Source organism: Pelecanus crispus, chromosome 8 (genome assembly GCF_030463565.1).
Source record: "Pelecanus crispus isolate bPelCri1 chromosome 8, bPelCri1.pri, whole genome shotgun sequence".
Lineage (NCBI taxonomy): Eukaryota > Metazoa > Chordata > Aves > Pelecaniformes > Pelecanidae > Pelecanus > Pelecanus crispus.
The window spans coordinates 46,528,875-46,552,487 of record NC_134650.1 but is presented as its reverse complement, the minus strand read 5'-3'; the positions used below and the strand labels follow the sequence as shown (position 1 = coordinate 46,552,487).

At 38.8% G+C, this 23,613-nt stretch overlaps 1 protein-coding gene across 2 annotated transcripts in view; it reads right to left on the bottom strand.

Annotated features, from left to right (window-relative positions):
* The window catches only part of BANP (BTG3 associated nuclear protein), a 154,693-nt gene that overhangs the window by 72,428 nt on the left and 58,652 nt on the right, over positions 1 to 23,613 (bottom strand). For both annotated transcript variants that reach the window (XM_075715834.1, XM_075715836.1), the window contains 2 exons: positions 13,103 to 13,270; positions 3,125 to 3,255 (listed from right to left, as the gene is read on the bottom strand). In XM_075715834.1, coding sequence (XP_075571949.1) covers positions 3,125 to 3,255; positions 13,103 to 13,270 — 299 coding nt within the window. The remainder of the gene's footprint in view (positions 1 to 3,124; positions 3,256 to 13,102; positions 13,271 to 23,613) is intronic.

Here is a 23,613-nt window from a genome sequence, read left to right as displayed (position 1 = left end):
CTGTGATTTACCTGAAGGGAGATTGGATTCTAAATAACCTACTTCAGGGTTTATAAGGCTTTGTGTTAGTTTTAATATGCCTGCATGAGAGATTAAAGATAATCATTTGGAATTCTGTCAAAGGCTCTTCTTATTTTATAACACAAGAACAATTGCATGTGATTTTCAAAGAAACACAGATCCCTCTATTTCAAACAGTTTCATTTCCTTTGGAAGGAAACTGTCTATTTATAGGGAGAAAAAACAGACCGAAAGTATCACTCTGACAATAGGGACTGTATATAAAATTAGAGCACAGCCCAGTCCATGTTGAGATTAGAATCACTTTCCCTCCTTAACATCAAGCTCTCAGGGCTCCCAGGAAAAAGCACTGAACATTTAAAAGATCCATTTATAGTGTCTTCAAATATAAGCAATCCTTTCTGACTAAAGGGAGGGGGAGGAGGTAACTTGATTCACCTTTCTATCATGCAGCATTCCAAAAAAGAACTGCTCACTCATCTTTTGCAGATACACAGCTGGCCTTCAAGGACAGTCCTTTTAGTTTGTTCACAAATTCAGTTCTATACTGTTTTTTTTTTTTTTAAACATATATAGTATAAATAATTACTGCCTTACTAATGACTCTTAGCCTGATCTATATGTATCATTCCCTAGAACTGAAAAAGCAATACCATTTTCATCTCCTTGAACCTGGGACTCCTCTACATGTTTGACAAATTATGACAACATTTAGATAGCGGTTGTCGGTCGTAGTGGATTTTTCACGGATTCCACAATCAATTTAAAGGATAGTTGACAGGTCCAGATCTTTTAACGAGGCAAACTTTCATCATTTACACCTAGAAACATAACTGTTTTGTCTACTATATCCATGTATTTCATATAATTTTCCCTTCTACCTTGTCTTCCAAGACTTCAAAAATACTTTTCAGTCATCAATTAAATCTCATAAAAGCAGTTAAGAAGATATGCTCTTTAAAATATATAGGGAAACCAAGAGACAAAGAAATTCACATGATAATACTGTAAAGTTATGGCAAAAGTGAAGTGGAAATGGAACCTTTGCACCCAGTTCCTGCAGAATTATTTCATCGAGGATGCTCTCAACTGACAGAAGGGAAAAAAGTTTGCAAATTAATTTATTGAACTTCTCTTTAGTCCTCTTCCAAGTCTGAGAATAGTAACTCAAAGCATTTAGGATCTAGTTCCATTAAGCAGTCACTCTCCAGGATGAGCTCCTCAGCTTCCATTTAAGTCATATGGTGTCCAGGTACAAAACAGAAAAAGGGCAAGGCCTTTTGAGGAAAACAAAAGGGGTGGCCTGGACTTCCCAACCCTATCTGAATCTCACAGCTAATGGCTCCTAGCATCCCTTACACCCACACTCCAGCTCTTTCTTTTCTCTTACTTCATAAGCAACCTTCTTCAATTTGGAAAAATCTGCTCTCTACTGCAATTTCCTCTCTACAACTCTCACAGTTGCTGTCTGGAGTTCCTCTCAATCACTTTAATCTCAAATCTCTTCCACTTCCATACACTCCTTAAAATATACTCTGGCTAATATTTAAGTCCTCCTTTTAAGCAATGCTTACAGCTCTGTCAGTTGCCTTCAACACTGTGCTTCACATCTTGAAATTTTCCCCCAATTTCCATGACACTTTTCTCCTCTGATTCTTCTACTGCTACTCCGGTAAACCTTCAGCAGGTCTTACAGACATGTCTTTTTTGATAACGTTCCAAAAGCGTCTGTCCTTCACAGCCCTTTTTTCTTCATTGTACTTCTAAGTGACTTCACTGTTTCCATGCTATTTGCAGCTCTGCATGACCAGACTTGAGTATTCCCTGTATTGACAGAGTTTTCATTCTTTATGTGTAAATTATTCAAGTGGGCACATTTGCTCCTTCTCTCCTGCACTGCCTCTCTTACTCGGGGAAAGAATAAATATCTACCAAAGATGCTTCATTATCCTACTTCAGACTCTTCTTTGTAATGGCATTGACTAAAACCTTTGCAAGAGCCAGACCACTAAGTACTACGGTTTATATTGTTGACTGATATCGCTCAAGAATTCTCGTTTATTTGCCCATTTCCACCTGGTTCTTTAGCCTGCTTTCTAAGGAAAGTGGGCTTGTGTGATCATCATGCAGAACGGGCACGTACGTGTCCGTGCACGTTTCTGTCTGTTCTGTGCTTGGACGCTGCCTGGCACAGTTGAGTGCTGGCCCGTACTCAGACTTTGGGTACCTTCAAAAACACTAATACCATCGGTGAAGAAGTTTCTGCGCTGTATGACCGCACACAAATGCTGTAAACTGCAAAGCCTGAAGTTTTTGAAAACTAATGGCAGACAGATTTCACACATTAAATTCTCAGGTTTCTACCACAAAAGAATGAGTGTGCAGATATAATTCACTGTTTCTGAATGGCGTGCGTCAGAAATGCCACACAATCCATTATTTTCTTCTACTTTTTTTCTTTTTTTTTACATTTGCATTTAAAACAATCCTTGTAGTCAAACTGTGGCACACAGGAACTAAAGCCAAGGTGAGTTTTTTAGGAGTACACTAAAACCATATATAAAAATAATCATGGCCTGAGTTATGGTAGGAGTCTCAGGCTTAAGAAAGTCAATATTTATAACTTTTACTGATATACATGTATCTAAATGAATACACATGTAAAGGATTCAGCTAACAGATGGTCAAAAATGCTGGAGAATGCAGAGGCTTTAAATGAAAACAAATAAATAAATGTATTCTTGTTTTGAAAGTCAGAGCTAGAACTACCTCTGAGTGTGAATCATATGCTTATTAGATCTGCTATTATTATTATGGCAAATGCGAGCAAGCGGCCAGCTAGAGACTAGTCAATTCTATATACAGTAATGAATGTGCATTTATCTGCAACAATTGTGTGAGCAAATCCTGCATGAAGATTTTTGCCAAATAACTCTTAAAATTTTTTTCATAAGCCTTCAATGTTTATTTTCTGAAAATCGGGCTTAAGAAGTGATGATAGGTCACTTTCTTAAAATAAAAAAAATTAAATTTCAACTGAAGCAAAGTTTGCAATAATCTAGATTGTTTAAATGGAATAATTTAGAAAAAGTTGAGTACATACTACTTGGACTTGTCCATCTTCTCCTATTTGGTGGATCTGAACCTGCTGAGCGTTGGCTAGTGCATAGTGTAGTGCCTGTGGCTGGTTCTGCTGGATCTCGTTAGAAGCTGAAACTGAACTCTGCGAACCCTCTGAAAAAGAGACAAAAATCCAGCTTTATTATATGTGTATATCTCATGCCAGTGGCCATGCCACAACTTAAAAACTGTGGGGAAAAAAATGCAGTCAGTAAGTAGATGCAAATCACCTATACGTTAATATTCTTATGCATGTTCATTGCTCACCTGTAGATTTGCTACAAATTCCAGGAGTTCCAAAGGCTATTTTGTCTCTGGGAAAGCATGCATTTAAAAAGCATCTTTTGAATCTAGATTAAAGATTCTGCAACTGTAAAAACTGTATCAGAGCAAAACCACATACATTTCCTAAGCAGTTCAACACTTTCTTTTGTGCACCTGTGTAGCTGAGAACTATTACTGCCACCACCACCACAAGGATACATTTGAAAGTTAAAATGAAGTTATTATATAAATAAAGGATCTCTCTCAATTGTTTTTCTAGATCCATTATCTATAATTCATACTGACACATGTGAGCCTGGAATTCTTTTTTTTTTTTTTTTTTTTTATCCCTCAAAATGGCAGGTTGATTCTTAGATGAATTTAAACGCTACCTCACACTGCAAAGTAAGGCCTTCTAAAAATGCCCCTACAAAAAGGAAGACACCTGGGCGTTATCTTCAGGTAACAGTGACAGCCACCAGGAAAACCATCGCATGATTTCAAGAGGATAACAGCTTGCATTAGAAGTAGACCTATCACAGATTCATTTCTAGGTTTTCCAGCTGCAGGGAAAGGATTCTTAAAAATGTCAGAGGCAAAAGGCAAGTAAAAAGAACTCAAATTCTTTTTTTTTTAGCATAAAAGCATTCAAATACTTTTTTTTTTTTTTTTAAACATGACTTTTTATGTGTTTGGTGTCAGTGATACTGAGAGACTAACAATGTCAATAATTCTGCACTGAGAGGGTGAAATGGAGTACAACAGACCAGAGACTAATGCTATGTGTGGGTCTTCCTACAGATTAAGACACCACTAGCAGGTAAATGCATCACCAGATACCGAATATCCTTTTAGAAATCAGGGAAAAAAACCTGGGGCTATCAATCAATGACACTTTTGCAGCACATGTGACAAGTTCAAGTACGCACTGCTAGGAAAAACCTTAAAATGTCCCAATATCATACTAGTATCATGCTAAGATTCAGCATCAGTCCTAGCTTGCTTCCTTTTTTTAATTTGAGACATCTTGGAGAATGGGACTGTCATAAAAGCCTTTTAGAATAATGTATTTGAAGAAATACTTTTTACACACAGTATTCCTGTAAACAATTTTAACATTTTTCTTTTGCTATGCCACAAAAATACATTGAATGAAATCTCTGAAGCATTGAGTGTTTTACATTTTTTCTAAATTATTTATTGCTCTGACAATGACTTTTACGCTACAAGGTAACATAAAACACATTAACGTCTAACATGTAGTAACATTCAATACTACAGGGCTTTCAAGCTGTGCAAGTACCGGAAACTATAATGCAAATATTTAAGCAACAGTGTCACTCTGCTGCCACTGTAGATCATTTCCTTACAAGACTTTATGTATTGCTTCAATAAGCACTAGATAGGCCTCATCCTGCTCAGAGATGACTGATATATTTTGATTTTTAAAATGGTGGTTGGTTTTTTTGCACCAACACAGCAGGAAGCCATAAAATTTTAATACCTCTACTTAATACTCTAAGATTTATACTGAAAAGAGAATGTTAGTTTTGCAAGAATAAGCTTTACCCACTCATGCAAATATTTTAATGGAAATGTTCTTTAACAAAATCGTCCATTTGGGTTTTTTTCCATCCTGTCTGCAATGGTTTGTGTAAAATAATTTTGAGTTTCAAGTCTAAACATGGGACCTGGAAACTAACTCAAAACCACCAAGCTAGAATTTACTTATTTCTTGAAAAGTTTAGTTGCTTAACAATTCAACTAGACAGCTCTAATTACGTTAACAATCTCCAAATACATAACTACAACCAGAACACTTACGCAGTAACTGAGCAAAACATAACAAGTACACATTTTTGCTGTCTCTTGGACATACATCTTTAATACCTTACATTTGACAAGGAGGTAACTGCAGAATGTTTCCCATTTCTTAAATACAGCCCTGCGCAATTCCAGTATTTCCTGCACTGTTGTACAATGGAAGTTTGCTGTACAGAATTCCGGATGGGATTAACAAATCACGGTTGGCAGGACAGTCCTGTACCTAGTATGAGAAACTGCACCGTCAGCCAAATAAAAATGTGATTTGTTCAAATTCTGATACTAAATCATGCCTTCCATTGCCAGTGGCTTTGTCATGGTCACGGAAAGTAACAGATATTCTGGGAAAACCGCTTACCTAAGCTGCTTTGTCTTTCACTTTTTCCTCTCATTTCCATTACTTCAATCCTAATAATATTTTATGCAATTAATTTTCTGTATTTTTTTATTTTGCAAATAGGATTTTGTTAGGATGCTAAATGGCTGAGAAAGCCCACTGTTATTCATCTAGCTTCTTACAGGCCACCACTAGTCCACTGTTGTGATTTTGTCTTTCCATCATGCTTCCCAGTCCCCCGCTATGCAATTCAACAGCCGAGTTGCAACTCAACCTCTAGTCGAACCACAGCATCCAAATACAACATCCTTCATTTAGATGTGTGAGTGTACACACACATGTGCATACACACATAACTTCATACGCTCAAACATACCGAGCGTAAATGTAAATACACATACACAAGCAGCAAAACTGGACTTAAGGACACGAGCGAGGTAAGACGAGTTCCACTTACAGATTTAATAACCTTCTAGCAGTACTTTCCCTGTAGCTTACTCTTACCACTACACACACTGCAATGCTGTACTTCTGAGAAAACATGAAGATGCACTTATAATAAGCATTTAATTTCTGATTAAGAAAGTTATGCAATAAAAGTATCAAAGAAGAGCTACAGCAGATAAAAACATATATTTACATGTATATTATATGCACATATTGAAATACATTTTTAAATGTCAAGTCCGAAAGCCTTTATTTGTAAAGCATCTTTTGCTTCACAGATGCCAGAAATTATTACAGTTTTCAGAGGTGCATCTCACATGGTCACTTATAAATAGATTTCAGTCTGGCTTCACTGCAACAACCACAGTGGGGTTTTCTTTCTTTTTTTGTTGGATTTTGGTGGGTTTTTTTCTTCTTAGGAAGAAAGAAGAGAGAGGATTCAACAGTGTCTAAAAACAAAACATCCTTTATAAGTATAGTTCTTCCCCTCTAAATCTCTGACCAGAGAAAAGTAATATTTATCCATTTTTAAACATTCCCTATTAAAAACAAACACAAACATGAATAGCACACAGCTTGAATAGAGGGTACGTCAACAGTTATAAATCACTATCACGTAAACTATTTAGCCTCACATTTACAACTCTGATATATCAGAGAATCCCTGGCACCGAGAAGCCACAGAGCTGAACGCTTGCTTTGAAACGTTCCATTGCACTGGCTACAAAGGGGTGCTTTGAGACGAACCGAAGAGCTTACAGAGTGCCGCTGCCGAGGACGTCACCCGCGGCAGCCCCAAAGCACCCTCCACTGGGCGCAGTCGCTGCGGAGCCACCCACGCAATACAAGGTGCTGCACCGACCACTCCACAGGTGACTAAGCTGTGATACGGGGGGGGGAAAAAACCCCACCTGACTGCTGAAATATCCCTTCCTTCCCAAGTTGAAGTGGGACCTTTGACATTTTCCGTTTGTTTACTGCATGTGCTTATGAGTCAAAGAAAATTTAGCCTGAGTAAGTCTGTCTTCTCAGAATAATGTTCAAGAGTTGGCAAAATCACCCCTACTGAAGCAGCTACTTCACATTTCTCAAAGTTAATCTTCCTCAGACATTGCCGAGCAAGATTAGATTTGCCAGACAAATGTGATTTGTAACTGTTTCAAGAATATGTGTGTTTAATTCTCAACTAAGATCAGTTTTAAAATTCCTCACTTCAAAGGCAAAACCTTTGGCATTTTCTAATTCTTTCCTATTCTACTTCATATTTATCAGTTGAGCATCTGGCTTCTCATTCTGGAAGGAAATGCAGGAGGTACAGATCCTGCAGCAGAGGGGATCCATGCTTAGTCTCCTTATGGGTTGTTATTCAAAATTGCTTTCCTAGTGCATAGGCCGCCCAGCCTCACGCTTCTGCTGACAAACTAGGACGTATTTTCTTGCTTCCTTGATGCGTAGTCCTAGCAAGGAAAGGTTAATGACCAGATGTAGCAAAGCAGTCCTCAAAAACAAAAACACCATTACTTAACAATTAATAGAAATAAAACTGTATACTGTAAACCATTATCTCAACCTGACTCATCCAGTGCTAAATGCCTCCAATTTTGCAGAACAGCTTTGAAGATTTGGCTGCACATCCATTTTCATATGTGACATCTCGGCATAGGCCGAGCGCTTCAGCCTAAATCTACATATAAATCCCAAAGTCATAGAACTAATTAAAAATTCCAACATGGAAAACTGTGATAACAGCTGTAATAATCTTAAGAGAAATTAAAAGAATGGGACAAGGCACTCTTCAATTAATCCTCCCCCCAAAAACCTCATTTCCTACTGCCTTGCCTCCATAGACTAACACTTTTTAAAAGACTATCTAGCTAAATCATCGTGGCAGCCACGTGTACAACTCTTGTCAGAAAAAAAAACCCGAGAAAAACACATATTAAGGACCGAAGTGTTGGCTCTGAGAAGAGCAGAGCAAACCACTGCAATTAATACCTCAATTCCAAAAAAAGGCAACAGCTTCAAACAAAAGAGCCAGATAAAATAAGGAAAACCAACTTCTGCCTATATATAGCAGTCTGCTACAACAACTTTATGCAACCCATAAATCTTGTGGCTACTGTAAAGCTGCACAGTCAATTAAATGTAGAACAAGCTCAATTAATATGTTTGGGGGTGAAGGACAGAGACGAGACATTCATTCATAGTTTCCTACCAGCTTCCTTAGACATGTTTTTGCCTGCAGATCAGTTCCTCTTCAGCTCTTAGCACTTGCACACGCTATCACAGAATTACACCACCAAAAACTTGTAAGGACTATGGGCTCAGCCTCCTGCTTTTCTATGCCATTTGCATAGCTAATTTTTCTGTACGATAAACAGAGCAGAGAGGATATCTGTTATCATTTTTAACTGCACGACTCAAATCAAAAGCCATGCGCTGCATAAACTTTTATGCACAAGCAGAAAAAGCCCAAAAGTTTTGACATGTCCAACAAGTACATAAGAATGAAGGTCAAGAATAGCAATCCTCTTTAGATGTAAATAATTCAGAATTATTTATTATGTGTCCAATAACTCATAAAACCCACAAAATCACAGACTAGATGAGGTTGGAAGTGACCTCTGAAGATCATCTAATCCAATGCCCTTCCTCAAGGCATGAGCAACCAGAACCGCTTGCTTCGGACTGCGTCCGGGTGGATTTTGACTGTCTCCAGGGATGGCGTCTCTGCAGCTTCTCCGGGCAACATCTTACTGTGTTCACCCACCCTCAAGATTCCTCAGCACCAGAGAAATCAAAGTCAGGTCACAGACAGGTGAGGTACAGGCCGGTTTGCCTTTTTTTTTTTTTTTTTTTTTTTAAATGAAGCAAATTAATTGCTGATAAAAAGCAGCTTTGGAAAATCAAGTCCCCAAATTCACAGGGGAGGATGTCCAGCAGGGCAGTGACCATGCTGATTTGAGACTATTTCAGGACTAACAAAAATACTGGTTTTAACTATATGTAGAGATGTTTAACAACTTTCACTGCCCAACAGAAAACACTAAGTTATTCTAGACTTTTAGCATACCAGCAATCAAGAAAATATTCTGTAACACATAAAAGAATGGTGCTCCTTTGCAACATTTCGAAGAAAGTGTCAATAAACTTGTGCTGATTGAAACATGTATTATTATACTACGACATAACAGAAAGCTATCTTGCTATTATCAGACCCTAGAGATAGCTGATGAAAAATATCACTTCAAGCCAATCAAACACAACAGTTTTGGATTTCAGCCTTTTTTTTTTGTTGGTCTTCTTGGTCACCATTTTAATATGAAATACTACAATCACAAGTTCTGAAGTGGCAAAACCCTACCAAACTTTGGAAAAGTTCATACAAGGGAATGTGGTGTTCATTCATGAACGCTCAGGACACTGAAATGATATTTAATATACCTCTTAATGATGTTTTCGGAACAGCTCAGCTGCACGGCAGACACCGTGATACTATGCGTCTACTCAAGGCATCTGCTGATGGCATCTTAAAAAGAAGCGCTTTCTGAAGTCTACGGGAATATCTTCTAGGGTAAGCCCTAAAACTTCCCTAGGATGTTGTCATCATTTAGCTAAAGAATCAGTGGGTTTAAGTCCTTGCACAAATAGCTGAGGTTTATCATATTTAACCTGGTAAAAGGGGCGAGCGTGTGTGTAAATTTTTCCCCCACGTGGCATAATCTGAAATGCTTGTTTACAAGGTGTGAAATGAAAGTGCTTTCCTACTGAACGCGTGCGACACCACTGTTGTACCTAAACTGTCAGAGAAGCTGACAGCTGAGCTTAACGTCCTCGCTGACCTAACGCAGCCAGTCACAGAACCACGCTCCACGACATTTCCCGCTCAAACTAAGTAATTGCAGCTTCTTCGAACAGAAGTCATACAGGCTTATGCTGAGCGAGTGGAACCAAAGCCAGAGCTTCTCAGAACAGCTCAGAGGACGTTCTACAAGAAACTACGCTGCATATCCCCACATCCTTCACAGTGTAAACACAACACAGTAGCTGTCCACAATCTTAAGAGCTTTTTTTTTTTTTTTCCCTTTCATTACATCTTTTGTGAGAAGCAGCTACTATATTCTGCCCAACAGATAAACAACTCAAATGCCTGTTGTATGTGAGCTGACATGGAGCAACGTATTACCCAGTGAAACCAAACACAGGTATTCTTCTGCAGACAGCAGCGACCGCAGCTGGGTGGAGACCTGACATAAAGCACCTAGAAGTTGATCTTAATAGCTATAACTAACAATAGTGGGAAAGACAGTTTCTCAAGTAGCTGAATTCCAGACCATTCAAGGCTCACCTTAAATTGCCCCCTGAAACAAATGCTACTATAAAGACTGTCTGGGTTCATATGTAACACTTTAAAAAGCCATATTTGACAGCTATGTTGTCATAACTGTGAAATACAGACCTCCTTTACTTCAGAGCTGTGAAATATTACTTCTCTTTCCTGCTAGCTGGCAGCAGGAATTCTGCTATATCCACTACACAGTGCATATAATAAGGAACAGATGCCTGTGAATTATGATGCTGTAATTCCATTGAGGGGTTCCAGGGATGTCAAACCACAAAGACAAAGTCTGAGCGGTTCATGAAGTTACCTGAACAGAGCAGTGGAATTACAGCCCTGTCAGGCAAAAGTTACCTTTTTAAACATACGAATCTACATTTTTTTCTTGCATCTTTTCTCCCTATATACTCATTCAGCCTCTCAACCCACTCTTCTGTTTTTCCTCCTACCTCCTCTTCTTTCTTCTACTGAAATATCACTCCCACCTGATTTTGGAATGCAAATTAGTTTTTCAAAGGACCACCTGATTCTGAAAAGTGGTCTGGTTTTCTAAGAGCTTTTTCACAGTGGGCGCCAATGTAGTGGTGAATTCATCTAACATCTTTACAGCCTCCCGGAAAATGATGCCAATAACATTCTAAGTAAGAGCAGTATTTTAAAGAAAATTAACAAAAAGACTCCGAATCCATGGGAACATTTTCACATACCGTTACCAAAGGCAGCTGTTAATGTTATTGCCGGTACTCTGCTTTTGGCTGCACAGTCTATACAGTCCTGCCAATGACATGCCAAGATGCCTCAGCTGACCTTCATCATCTTCAGGACCAAAGACAACTTTAGAAGGACATGCAGTCACCTCTTTGCTATCTGGGGGACTTGGGAGAAGAGGCAGCCTGTACAGTGGGAGACCCAGGAGGCATAAAAACTCCTGGGAAAATCCTGGAGATGGACGTACCAAAGGCAGCCAGCTCAACTCCAGCTAAAGGAGCTAGCCGGGGCGCCCAACCCAAAATACGGCTCTTGCGGAACCAGCTCACGTGTGTCTGTACCACGCTACTCCCACCTGCTGAGACAGCACGCTGCTGAAATCCCAGGAGTTAATTCAGGTGTCTTTGTACCCATGGAACAATTTACTCACAGATCAGATTAGTGGAATTGCAGGGGGGTTGAGTTTTCAGCTTAAAAACCAACACTTATTAATCTTACCGCCTTCTGAAAACAAGAATTCAATGAGCCTGCATCTGTGTTTTACATCTCTACAGTGGACTCCCCAAATCTCCAAACCAGGAGATTAAAGATTAATATTTTTTAATAATAAATCTCAACAACAGTCAAGGAGTACAGTCTAATGAGCACAGGCCCGTATCTACTTACTACTGCATTTTTATTCTAAAACACTGATTGCTAAGAGACTGAAAATAAAAATCCCATCAACATATATGGCTTATGGTTATCATTATGTTGATTAGTTGTTTTAATTTGAGAATTTTGGATATGATTCCCAGTTCCAGCACATAAAATTTTCCATTGAAAGCAGATTTTGGCATTCTTTGCATGAGATACAGTGGTTAGTGTTAACATGCAACCAAAAATTTTATGCAGGCAAATAAACTTACTTCCTTTTCTTTGGGCTCACTTCCAAAACACTGGTTTTAATATATGATGTACAAATGTCCCGTAACACTGCTTTATATTAAAAGCATGAGCCAGAAATGTCCTATGAGAACACTTCTTAGGTCAGTATTTTTCATTTGTTATTATTATTCATGCCTACATACCTATATGGAAATATAGAATCACCTACAACATATTTAATTTCTTCAGAGGAAAATAATTCAGGAACAAAATTTAGCACGTCCTACTAAATGGTGTGAACACGCTGAGAAAGATTTATTCACTTGACTCCTCTTAGGAACATAAGTTGCAGAAAGATTTTGACCTTCTACTCAAAAAACTGAACATGGTAAATAAACCCCACATGATAGCACAGAGTTGTATGTGCTGAATTTTTTCAGTTAACCCATGTGGATGGACATTCTCAAGCACCTCAGCGAAGGCAGGCATTCAGGTAACATACAGATCAAAGCCAATCTCTCTCACGCACTAGAATATACTACACTTTCATTTCTGGCAAATCTGTATTTTACTACTGTTTCAGAGACAGACTCCCCTCTCCCTCTTCTCTTTGTGAACGCACACCCCCCGTCATTTCCTTTCTAGGATCATTAATGCGCTACAACAAGGGGCGTGACTGCAATTTGTAGACGGAACAGGATTAGAAGCTCATCCTACTAGGGGTCTACTCTGGTAGAAGCCCCATGAGGCTGCGAATGACTCCGAATGTCCCAGGAGGTGGCTGGCTTGCACTGAAGGCCCATGATGATTTAACTACAAATGGTTGGCTTCACTTAGTACATGGATACACTCCTTGAGGAGCACTGTAGACATACATACACTGTAATAAAGAGGCCTCTTTGCCAATGATAAATGGTACTTTAAAAAAAAAAAAAAGAAGGCAATAATATAAAATCCACTCCAAAAATTCAGTGGTGAGAAATGTGGATTTCTCCATTTATCTTTGTTACACAAAAATATTCACATTTGTGGATACTACATGCACCTGTTGTAAATATAAAACTTAAGATCAAAATAATTTTCAGGTATATTGAAAAACAAATGGCATTATTACTATAAGTTTCCATTTCCGTTGGGGTTTGTTTGGGTTTTGAGGGGTTTATTTGGTTTTTTACCTGAACCACTGTAAGACGATGATGAAGGTGTTCGCCTTGAAAAGCTTTTCACAGCAAGACTCTGCCCTCGCTGTTTCCGCCTCCAAGCGGTTCGGCATTTGGAGTCTATGCTTTGCTTGATTCGATACCAGTCAGATTCTGTGATTCCGAATTTGTAAAATAGGTGACCTGTAATTAGAGAGGAATGCAAAAGGGGTGAAAATCAGCATAAATCTCTGTTTTCAGGAAAATGCATAGATGACACACACTGTCACACGCACAAGGTGAAGAAAGCAACTCTGACAATTTTAGAACTGCCCTCGTGCTTGACACTGCCTAAGGGAATACAATGACATTACAGAAAACGCCAAAGCTATACAGTGATGTGATTTCAACAGCTATTCACAAAATTAAGTAAGCATACATACGCACGGTTATGTATTTTAAAATGTCAGCAGTCTGATATTTTCTAATCTACACTTCTATCCAAGGAAGCTGGGCTATTACATTCAAGCTGTGTAACACTGACCAACGGAAGGATCCAGCACTCCGAAGCCAGAACTGGATAAAGCTTTGTTGCTCACTGATAGTGCCCCACAATATGTATCAGTCCGATAAGCAGGAAGCCGTATAAAGCTCCCTATAAAAAACCCTCTTTTAAAGCTCAGTTTTAAATTCATCAGAATCCAATAAAAATGCAGTACAAGACCAGAATCTTCTGAAAATGTTACTACTAGTATTAAGTCATTTAAAGAGCCACATTATGTACTTTCCAGCATTTGGTGCAAAGTTGCCAAACTGTTACAGAAACACAATGTTGACTCGTGAGCTGAGCCGAGTATTTTGAAACAAAGCTCCTACAGATCGAGTCCTGCTGCCAGCAAAAACCAGGTTCATTATCATGTGCAACCCCTGCACCCGAAGGGGAAGCCTAGTTATACAAGAAACAGAGGGAGCAAAAAGACTATTTCAGGTATGACAAGAAATACTTGTTTCAACATCTGGACAAATGGCTTTAAAACTGGGAAGGAAACATCTCGTGCATTGTCAGCTGTTTCAAGGTCCTCCTCATATTGCTACATACTTTTGCCATTTCATTGTAAGCTGCTGAGTGGTTTATATTTTGCTTAAAGCATCAACAGTTGAGAGCATTTGACTGTACGTTAAGAGAAATTTATAATCCTCATGGCTGCACATTTACTTGAAAAAGTAAACCCAAAGGTTCAAAACCCATGAATTAAAACAGACCTATCTGGACATTTAACACTTTCTAAAACTTCAGTACTTCTAAATTTTCCAGATTTAGATGTGCAATACTGCAGTTAAACAATCCAAAGCTGCAATAGATGCTTTTACTCAACATGACTATGCTTGAAGGATCGCCAAGATTCTTATTTTCCTTTTGGTATCAGTTGCTTGCCATACCCTGCAAAGTAAAATAATCTTTTCAACCTATTGGGTTTTTGATCTTATTCTCAGACAGGATCCTGAACCTGTGAAGTACTTGCTTAAGCTGTTGTATAGTCCTATGAACAGGATACGGTCTGCTCCTGTAAGATGAATGATCTGAAGCCTACAGCCACAAAATTCCAGGTTTGCACAAACTGAGAGCTTTGTGTTTTCCTTTGTAGTACAAATGAGCCCAGAGTCCTCAGAAACTGAAATCTGCAGGTTACTGGTCTAACCTGGTCAAGTGGAGTACTGTATCTCTTAAGTCATCATTATTTTTTTTAAAGCACATTTATTTTCCAAAGCTCTAAATAATTTTTTTATTGATCTGTTCAAAACGCAATTTGAAATAAAGAACATACAGGAGGAAAAACGCTGGCATCAAAAAGCTAATTCAGGAGTGCTTTAAAGGCCCCAAGATTTCTCACTGGCAAGTGCCAGCAAGCACGTTACTTAGAGATTGCTTTACAACGCCTACATTATGTCTCCAAAAAGGGGGTGGGAGTAGGAAAGGAGGAAAAATAGACCGAAATTACCATCTGCTGCTGTGCAACAGTTTCCTTTCCATAGGTGTCAGCAAAAGGAAAGCACATTCTGTATTGTAAATACTGAGACCACATTTCTCAGTGTAATCTATTACTAATATGCACTACACAGAGAAATGGGTTTATAAATGTTTGCAGTAACATCCAATAAAAATAGTTGTGCTTTAACTCTTTATATGACTTCAGTTGTCACTACATACAAAAGTACTTGTGTAGTCCTACACAAAACACAGTCATATGCTCTGTGGTTATTTTGAAAAAAAATGTCCATATTTCATTCATAAATACATTTTAATGACCTTCACGTTGTATGCTGCTCTGTTTAGAGAAGTGACTGAATCAACTGTAGGTCAGAGAAAACTTTCACAGAAAAGCAGTCTAGCTAGGAATGTTAACGATTACAGTATAATCCATGGGATAGTCCAGGATGTCACTTAATTCAAAGAGAAATCAAAAGCAATATAAATTATTTGGGACAAGATAGTCTCAGGTGCAGTGAGCTGTTCATACCAGGAGACCCAAGCCGCGTAGGACAAGAGCTTGAGAAAGATGATGAGTGCCAGAGCTGTGACATAAAAAGGCCCAGAAATTGCTCTACTGAGGGAAGACAGGAAAAGACCTTCTTCTATTACTGATCACAAAAGCTATCACTTAATCAATGTGATAAGGAATGGCCATGAAATACTAGCTAGAGACCACTACCTTAATGGAGAGAACATGACTACAGAGGAAAGCATGGAAAATAGATAACAAGCTAAACAGGGTAGAGTCAGAGAAGAAGATTTTAGGCTAGCAAGACTTAAGACATCAGGCACAGATTTTCAAAGCCAGGTGTGCTTACTACTTTTCCCTTATTCATGAAATTCCTACTTAGCTGTTACGGTGCTCAACGGTGTAAAACTGGTATAGACGAAACGCCGGCTGTTTGCACAGGTTTTTACCATAACCGCATACTCAGTCACAGTAACTGCATGGGCAAATCAGGCATGACAAATTAGCCCATAAGTACAAAGATAGTTGATATAAAGGTTAAATTAATTTCAGATGTATAAATCTATCCCGTTGGTCTTACAATCTAAAATGTTATTCTATGAACAGGTCTTTAGCAACCACATTTCATAACAGTCCACTGATGACTGAAGAAAAATCTAATGGTAATGACAGTGGAGTATTTCTTCAGTAGAGAAAAAGTTCACCATAACATTAGAACTATGATTTACCTGTAGTAGAGCGCTACATCCCAAAAACATGTGCAAACAATATTAGAAAACTGAAGCATGCTGACTTTCTGTTCTCTATCCATAAATGATCACATGTAGGAGAGCTTTCAGCTGTCTCATTCTGAGTTTGTCAAATACCAAAAAAAAGTTAGAAAGGCAGCGCTAAAGCAAGATACTGCAAATGAGATATTTAACTTGGGAAGTCCATATTAGAAAAGACAGAAATACTTCAGTGAGAAGGGATTTGACTTTTTCGGAACATTTGCTAGTCAAAACCAGCATGAAGCGTTGTAATTTGTAAGCAGCACAGTATCCATGAGCCACATAACAACCCTGCTAAAAACACATAAAAAATACGTTCAGCAGTACAATTCAGCACTTTGGCAAAAAGACAACAGTATTTTGGAAGACAGATGCTCTTATACAAGAAGAGTGAAGTAAAGGATTTAGATCATCTAAGGATGGCTGACTGTTTTTAGTGAGCTTTTTATTTAGGACAATGGATGGTTGCCGGTAACATTGAAAACAAAGGATGTGCTTGTTTTTAAACATTAAGGGGTCCAAAGTTTGCTTTCTTTGGGAACCTCAGTTCCTAAACAAAGCTTTCTATGAAAACACACCAGAGACTTAAAATAGTTCAGTTATTTAACAAATTGCAAGAGCTCCAGTGATTTCTATAGACCACATATATACTAGCAGCAGCTTGGGAGACAAAAAGAATTCTGCACAAAGAATTCACAGAGACGTGGGCTGTTCTGAAATGCACAAAGAGGACATCACTTTGGTAGGAAAGCAAGAACCAACGTTCAAATCTTATCAAGCAAAAGCTTCGGAGGAAGGCATGCGTGCATCAGGAAAATTAAAGAAGTCAGTTTTAAAAGCCAGCGGGCGCATCATCCTAAGTTTTGCCTCCCACATCCTAGATCAGAAACACAGCACGGTTTTGCCAAAGTTGCTATAAAACTAAAAAAGAAGAAGACTGACACAACAAGTTCTAGAATGCTTCTCATGCACCGCAAAATAAATCTTTCTGCGGTTCAAAGAAAGGAAAAGCTTCGAAGTGCAGTGAAGATGATCTGGTACCAACACAAAGGTCGTCAGGGATGATGTCTGAAATGACTGTATACTCCCAAACTTTTGGGATGTCTAATGTACAAAATAGGGGGAGAAAGGGTTGGCTTTTTTAAAAACAGGGCTAATTAGGAAAAAAAGAACAACCCATGAAAACAATGTTCCTGAGAAAGTAATCCTGTCTTTCTTAAAGGTCAGAAGTCAGTCAGCAGACAAAACAATCCACATAAAACATTAAATTGTAAAGAAATTTAATTAAGAACAAATTGAGGAGGAAGAGAAGACATTTGCAATATCAAAACCAGACATGAAATATTCCATCTTGATACCGCATTCAAAATCAGCCTCCTAAAAAACAATCTTCATGTCAATAGCTTGCACTTGGACATTGCTAGGTTGTGTTGCTTCCCATTCTCCATCAATACCAGATTTCTTTAGAAAATTCAAAGGTAAATCATTATTTTCATGGACTTGGCAGAGTTTCCTTTGCTGCCGTTTACACTGAGATGGCACAGACTTTCCCTCTGTTATTGTTACATTTTGAAAGATTAGGGAAAGTGTTACCCCTAGAGAATCTAACAGCCACATGTATAAAATAAAGACATATTTACACTAAATACGTAATCCAAACAGATTTGGTTAACTGTTCCTTCCATTTCCAAATTCAACATCATTTTTAAAGTCTAGGGAAAAAGCAACAGGATGTGATATTCAAAATGCAAACGATTAAACTGATGAACAGAATCTTTTTTTAATTGACAAGAATATGATGGATATTGTGAAAAACAAGGGCTTCAGATTCTGCCTGCACAGAATCATGAAGAGGGGCGATTATTTGGGGGTTTGGCTAACGAAATGCATTTTTTCACATAAGGGTCATACATTTGGAGTTCTTTTTATTAAACGAATAGCGTATGACAACAAAATCTGCTGTACTAAATATTGGAACAGCGGAGGAAAAAATGAAGCACCTCTGAAGTTACTTCTTGCGCCTTCAGGCTTCAATTCTTCAAACGTAATTATGGTCATGCATTGACCATATTGAAACAATTTTAAAAAGAGTAATTGTTTACTCCTTTGACAGCTGGGGGGGGTTATGATCTCCACAGCTGGGAGGCAGTTCCCCTCTCCAAAACTCCGAAGTGTTTAGGGTTGGGCAAAGGGATGCAGGAGGGGAGGGCAACATCGTCCTCATTCAAGGAAAACTCGCCCCGTTGCAGTCGGTGGGATGGCAGAACCTTGGCAGCTTCTCCAACATCACATGCTCGTGAACGTCAATCATGTCACCAGATATTCACTTTCCATAACACTGTTCTCATCCACAGGCTAAACAACATCCAAAAAGAGATGGGGGGAGCTGTTAAAAACGCGGAGGGAGGGAGGAGGGAAGGAAAATTCAGCTACCAAGCAATTACTCTGTTTTCCATTTTATTTCTCCAGTGCCTTTGTTTAACTATTACATTCATACCTTTCAAACAGCTATAAATTTATAGCCTACTGGAGACTAGAGTGCGCATGCTTTACAGTACAAACTATATCCAGGGGGTACTTACGAACAGCCTCAAACACAACTGAAATCCTATTCTACTCCACATACCTAAAGAGGGATTTACTAAATCTGTGTCAATAACCAGAACATTTTAAACAGTCAAATATTAAAAATCAAACACTATAAAATGTTCACAGAATCTGAACTTTTTCAGGAAAATTTTCAATTGTCAGCTTTTAAAGAAATGCCCTGTTTTCCTAGGTAACAGAATATATGGCTAAAGAGGATTTCTGCAAATAAGATTCCATCGAAAATGAATTATTTTACTGTACTCTTCAACCAAGTTATAGTAATACATAAACCTCAAAATTCCATGTTAATCAAATCCCTCTCCACTTGGAAAATTGGAACTCAACTCTACACTGGAGATCACGAGGAGCCTTGTCTTGGGTAACTTTATGACAAAATACGTAATTGCTAATTTTACAACAACTGCTTTACAACAAATACCTAGAAGTTGTTTACCTACAGTAAGAGAATTAAATGTCATGACGAGGGAGTAAGGAAATTCATGAATACCGCTAAGAACACAATTGAAAAAGCCAGGCACGTTCAAGGAAACGCTCCAGATGTGAAAAACGTCAGTGAAGCCAGTGGTCTTAAGTGTGAGCGTGTGATGAGCCAATTCAGGGAATAAGGACTAACTTTAGGGACACCAAAAACCGTTTCTTCCAGGAGTGTATTGCTCATATTGCATAATTCTCCTGGCTTCCACATGCCATCGTGCTGTGGGTGTTATATAAATACACACGTCAGCACATTAAGGGACCAAACTCTAGACATTGTATTTTCATACCTTCTACAAGATAACTGGAACAGAAGTGAGACTGTGGACATAAATTTCTGCAGACCGAACTGCCATCAGCCTATCGGCATCCTATTCCTCCTCCCAAAATCCCAGTAACACAGGTCTTACAATTACCAAGACACCATCCGCCCCAAACTATGACTACTATAAAATTCCCCAAGTTCAAGAACAGGATGGGTTAAGGTAACATCCCGTCACTCATTGCTGCCCTCTTAGAATTAAAATCTCCTTCCTAATGTATATGAAAGCAGAATGGTTTAGCTATTTCAAGAAAACCAACAATTTAAAACACTGTTTTCTCATCTCAGCTCCTAGAACAAAGCCAAGTTCAAATGAAGTACCTGTCTGGCAGGAATACTTTCTGGGATCAAAAGGGTGCATTATGATGTACCAGCATCAAAGCAAGCCAGACGAAGTGTTAAACTACAAACAGCAACTACTTAGAAAATGCTAATTGCACTGTTTAGACAATCTGCTGATTACAATTCTATGCAAAAAAAAAAAACATTTGGAGGAACAGGCAAGAAAGTTTCCCTCACTAATGTCAGATTACCATGTTAAGGAAACATTTCAGAAATGAACTTGTTCTCAGTATCCACCGAACAGCATAGAAAGTGTTTGCACATACAGGCTTGTGTCTCAATAACAGGTTAAACAAAGTGAATTATCCTGTTTCTATCATTGCCACTTTATCCCTCAATCTGAAGCTGCAGATCCGACGATCTGCTGGATGCAGGCAGAAGGCTGTAACCACATTTATTTTGTGCATTTGTCTCAATCAGACCAGACCAAAGGCCTAGTGCAAGAGACCATTCACTTTTTACAAGTGATTGCTAGAATTCTTTCTGCTTCGGGTAAAGTAAGTGGTCTCCAACATCCAGATAGTTTTTTGTTTGTTTGTTTATTGGTGGTGGTTTGTTTTATTGGGTTTTTTAAAGGAGTTATAAGAAAGCAGTACAACCCAAAAGGCATGAGGTTTCTCTTTCTCTCTTCTTGCTCTCTGTAAAACACAGATAAAATGCCTTGTATTTTACATGATTTAAAGCATTTTGAAACCAAATGTTACATGAGGAAAGTAAGCACCTTCTCGATGCTTATGTGCAGATCTGTCTCAGATTTCATTCTGGCAATGTACTCTTCCCCAAAAGAATAACTAGCTTTGAATTATCAGACTATTTAACATCTAATTTTATTTCATTAGCAGTTAATTTTTCAGAATATTTCATTAATATTTATTTAGAATATTTGCCTGAATATTTCATTTTTAACAAACCCGAGAACCAGGGGAAACATGAAATTAAAAGTTCTTTTAAAAGCCCTTGTTCTCCAAATTCAAAGGACCCATGCGGGTCTACAGGACCCTACCAGAAATTTCAAAAACAAAAATAAAATTAATTAGCATCGAGAATCTCCAAATTCCACCAACGTATCCTCTTCCAAAACAGGAGAGCTCCTACATTCAGACACACCTCACCACCCTTCTGGAAAATCAGCCAGGCTATTTTTATCTGTTTTACCAAGAGCAGAACCTGTTCGATTTTGACTCGTCAAGCGACAGCCATAAGCATGCAAATAATGCCATCTAGTGGGACGTCAGCTTTACCATTCTGGCCAGAAACGACAGCGTTTTTATCCTTGCATGCGCACGTTTGCTCCATCTCCGACTCCCCTGCAGCACGCGCCAAGTGCTACAAAAGGTTAGCAGAACTGCAGAACCAGAGATACGCTGTGAAATGGAAGCGAGCGAATTATTTGCTACAGGAATAGAGTATTTTTGATGTTCCTGGTTGCACACTTTGATCGAAGCGAGTTCCACGTGGCGTGTTACAGTAGTGCCCGTGAGGCGTTCCCATAGGGATCTTTTGATCACTTTTCTCTGATGATGACAGGATATCAACAGCTGCATAAATGTAACTGTTTAATAGCCAGAGTATAATTATCAAAACCATGAAGCATCCAACTCATTAAATGAATCAAGCAACCCCACAAGAAAATAATTCTAGACCAAATCAGAAGTTTTCTAATCTGAAAATAGAGAAGTCTTCATGTCATCTACTGCAGATTTGCCTCAGTTCACAAGTTACATGAGAGGTACTCCACTACGACGACAAACGACACACATTTGCTCCTAATTTTTTCCCCATTTTTAAAAGAAAACACATTGCTTGCTCTAAAAAACATGTTGCAAAAATCCCAAAAGACACAGCAAATAAAACAAGATACCTTGAGAAAAGATCTAGGTCTCATTTCCTCCCCAAATATATAGATTCATGCAATATTTGGGTCTCGGCATGAAAGCAAAACTGCATACTTCATATAGCTATAGCTGTACAGCTAAAAGTTGCAGTGGCAGCATTCCAGACAGACTGCACAAGCATTTCCATCTGAAATGGCTTCTCATGAAGATTAGGACCTGAAGACTCCAACGCTTGTTTGACTTACCCGGCCACTAACTATCTCCTTCCAAACAGAATACCTAATGCGCTCATGATAACTATTACCTTCTTTTTGTATAATAAAAATGCACCTATGGGGTACCATGCTTTTAAGGCTTCAGTTAAATTTACCTTTTAGTTTTGCACATTCAAAACATCAGAGCATTCATTTATGGTCGCAGTCAGCAAGCAAAGATCTTGCTATTTCTTTTAGTCACTGGGAGAAACAATCCCACGAGGTTTATCAGACATCATTCCGTTTTGGAATGGAACATACCTAAGTATATGATGTATTTACGCCGAAGGATCAACTCACTGTTTGAAACCAAAGTCCGATGCTCAAAGCAAACGGAATCACCTAAATTGAAGCGATAACGCTTGATCAAAATAAACGCTTCTGATTTTAAGAAGCCGCTGCCAACGACCAGACATCAGGTCATTTTTGATAGCCACAATTGTACGGAGAAGCTGATGAAACAGCTGTTTGTCTTTTGCACAGCGGCACAACCCGATCTGACAGCAGAACCGATGGAAAAAGGAGGGTTGTTGCTTTAACCACCCCCTTCCCGAGACACCCCGTTACATAAGGCCTCACCGCAGTGCCGCGGGAGCCCATCTGGATGGCAAACGCCGCCGCACGTGCCGCCAAGAAAAACTCACTTATGAATCAACAACGAAAATTTCTCCCCTTCCGAAGGAGCTTGTGGGTTTGGAAAGGACTGGCACGACCGAAATCTGAACGCTGCGGGAATTTATTTACATTTTACTTTGCAGTCGGCTTGAGGCATCTCCTCACTTCACTTTTTAACCCTTGTGAAATGGAGAAAAGAAAGTTCAAAGCCAGGAAAGGAAAAGCCATGCAACTTTCTGGAATTCCATTTATGAGGATTTTATGAAATCACAGCTCTCCTTGCATGCAGCAATGCGTTTTCCAGATGAATGTACATTGTTTTTGCACTGATCAATCTGTGTTTGGTGGCTGAGCTGCTTTTCCTCTCAAAATGTCAGGGATCAAATACTTTCCTTAGACTCTTCATGTCTTCTAAAACCATACTGTAAAAGTTCAGTTTTGTCATCTGTAGGCCTTCAGTAGCAAAGAAAATATTTCTTGTCTGGAGTCCACTGAAGTTCATTAGGATATTTTATTTACACAGGGACCGAGCCTGAGTGATACTGGGTAACCACCAGCCTCCTCTACAGATGGCGAGAGTAAAGCACGCTCCGCACCCTTCTGAATTAGGCCCTAAAGGGACACCACCGCTGCACGCTGTAGCAACTACCCTGCAGACAGTCATAACACTGGAGAAGTTCCACGTATGGAGGAATCGGCCCAAAGAAAACAGTGGTTAGTACAACCGTGATACAAAGAGTCCTCTGTTTCACTTGTAACTTCGTAGCTCAGATGGATCTTCAGGATCGACAAAGATGATCCTTGGACATTGCACACTCAACACA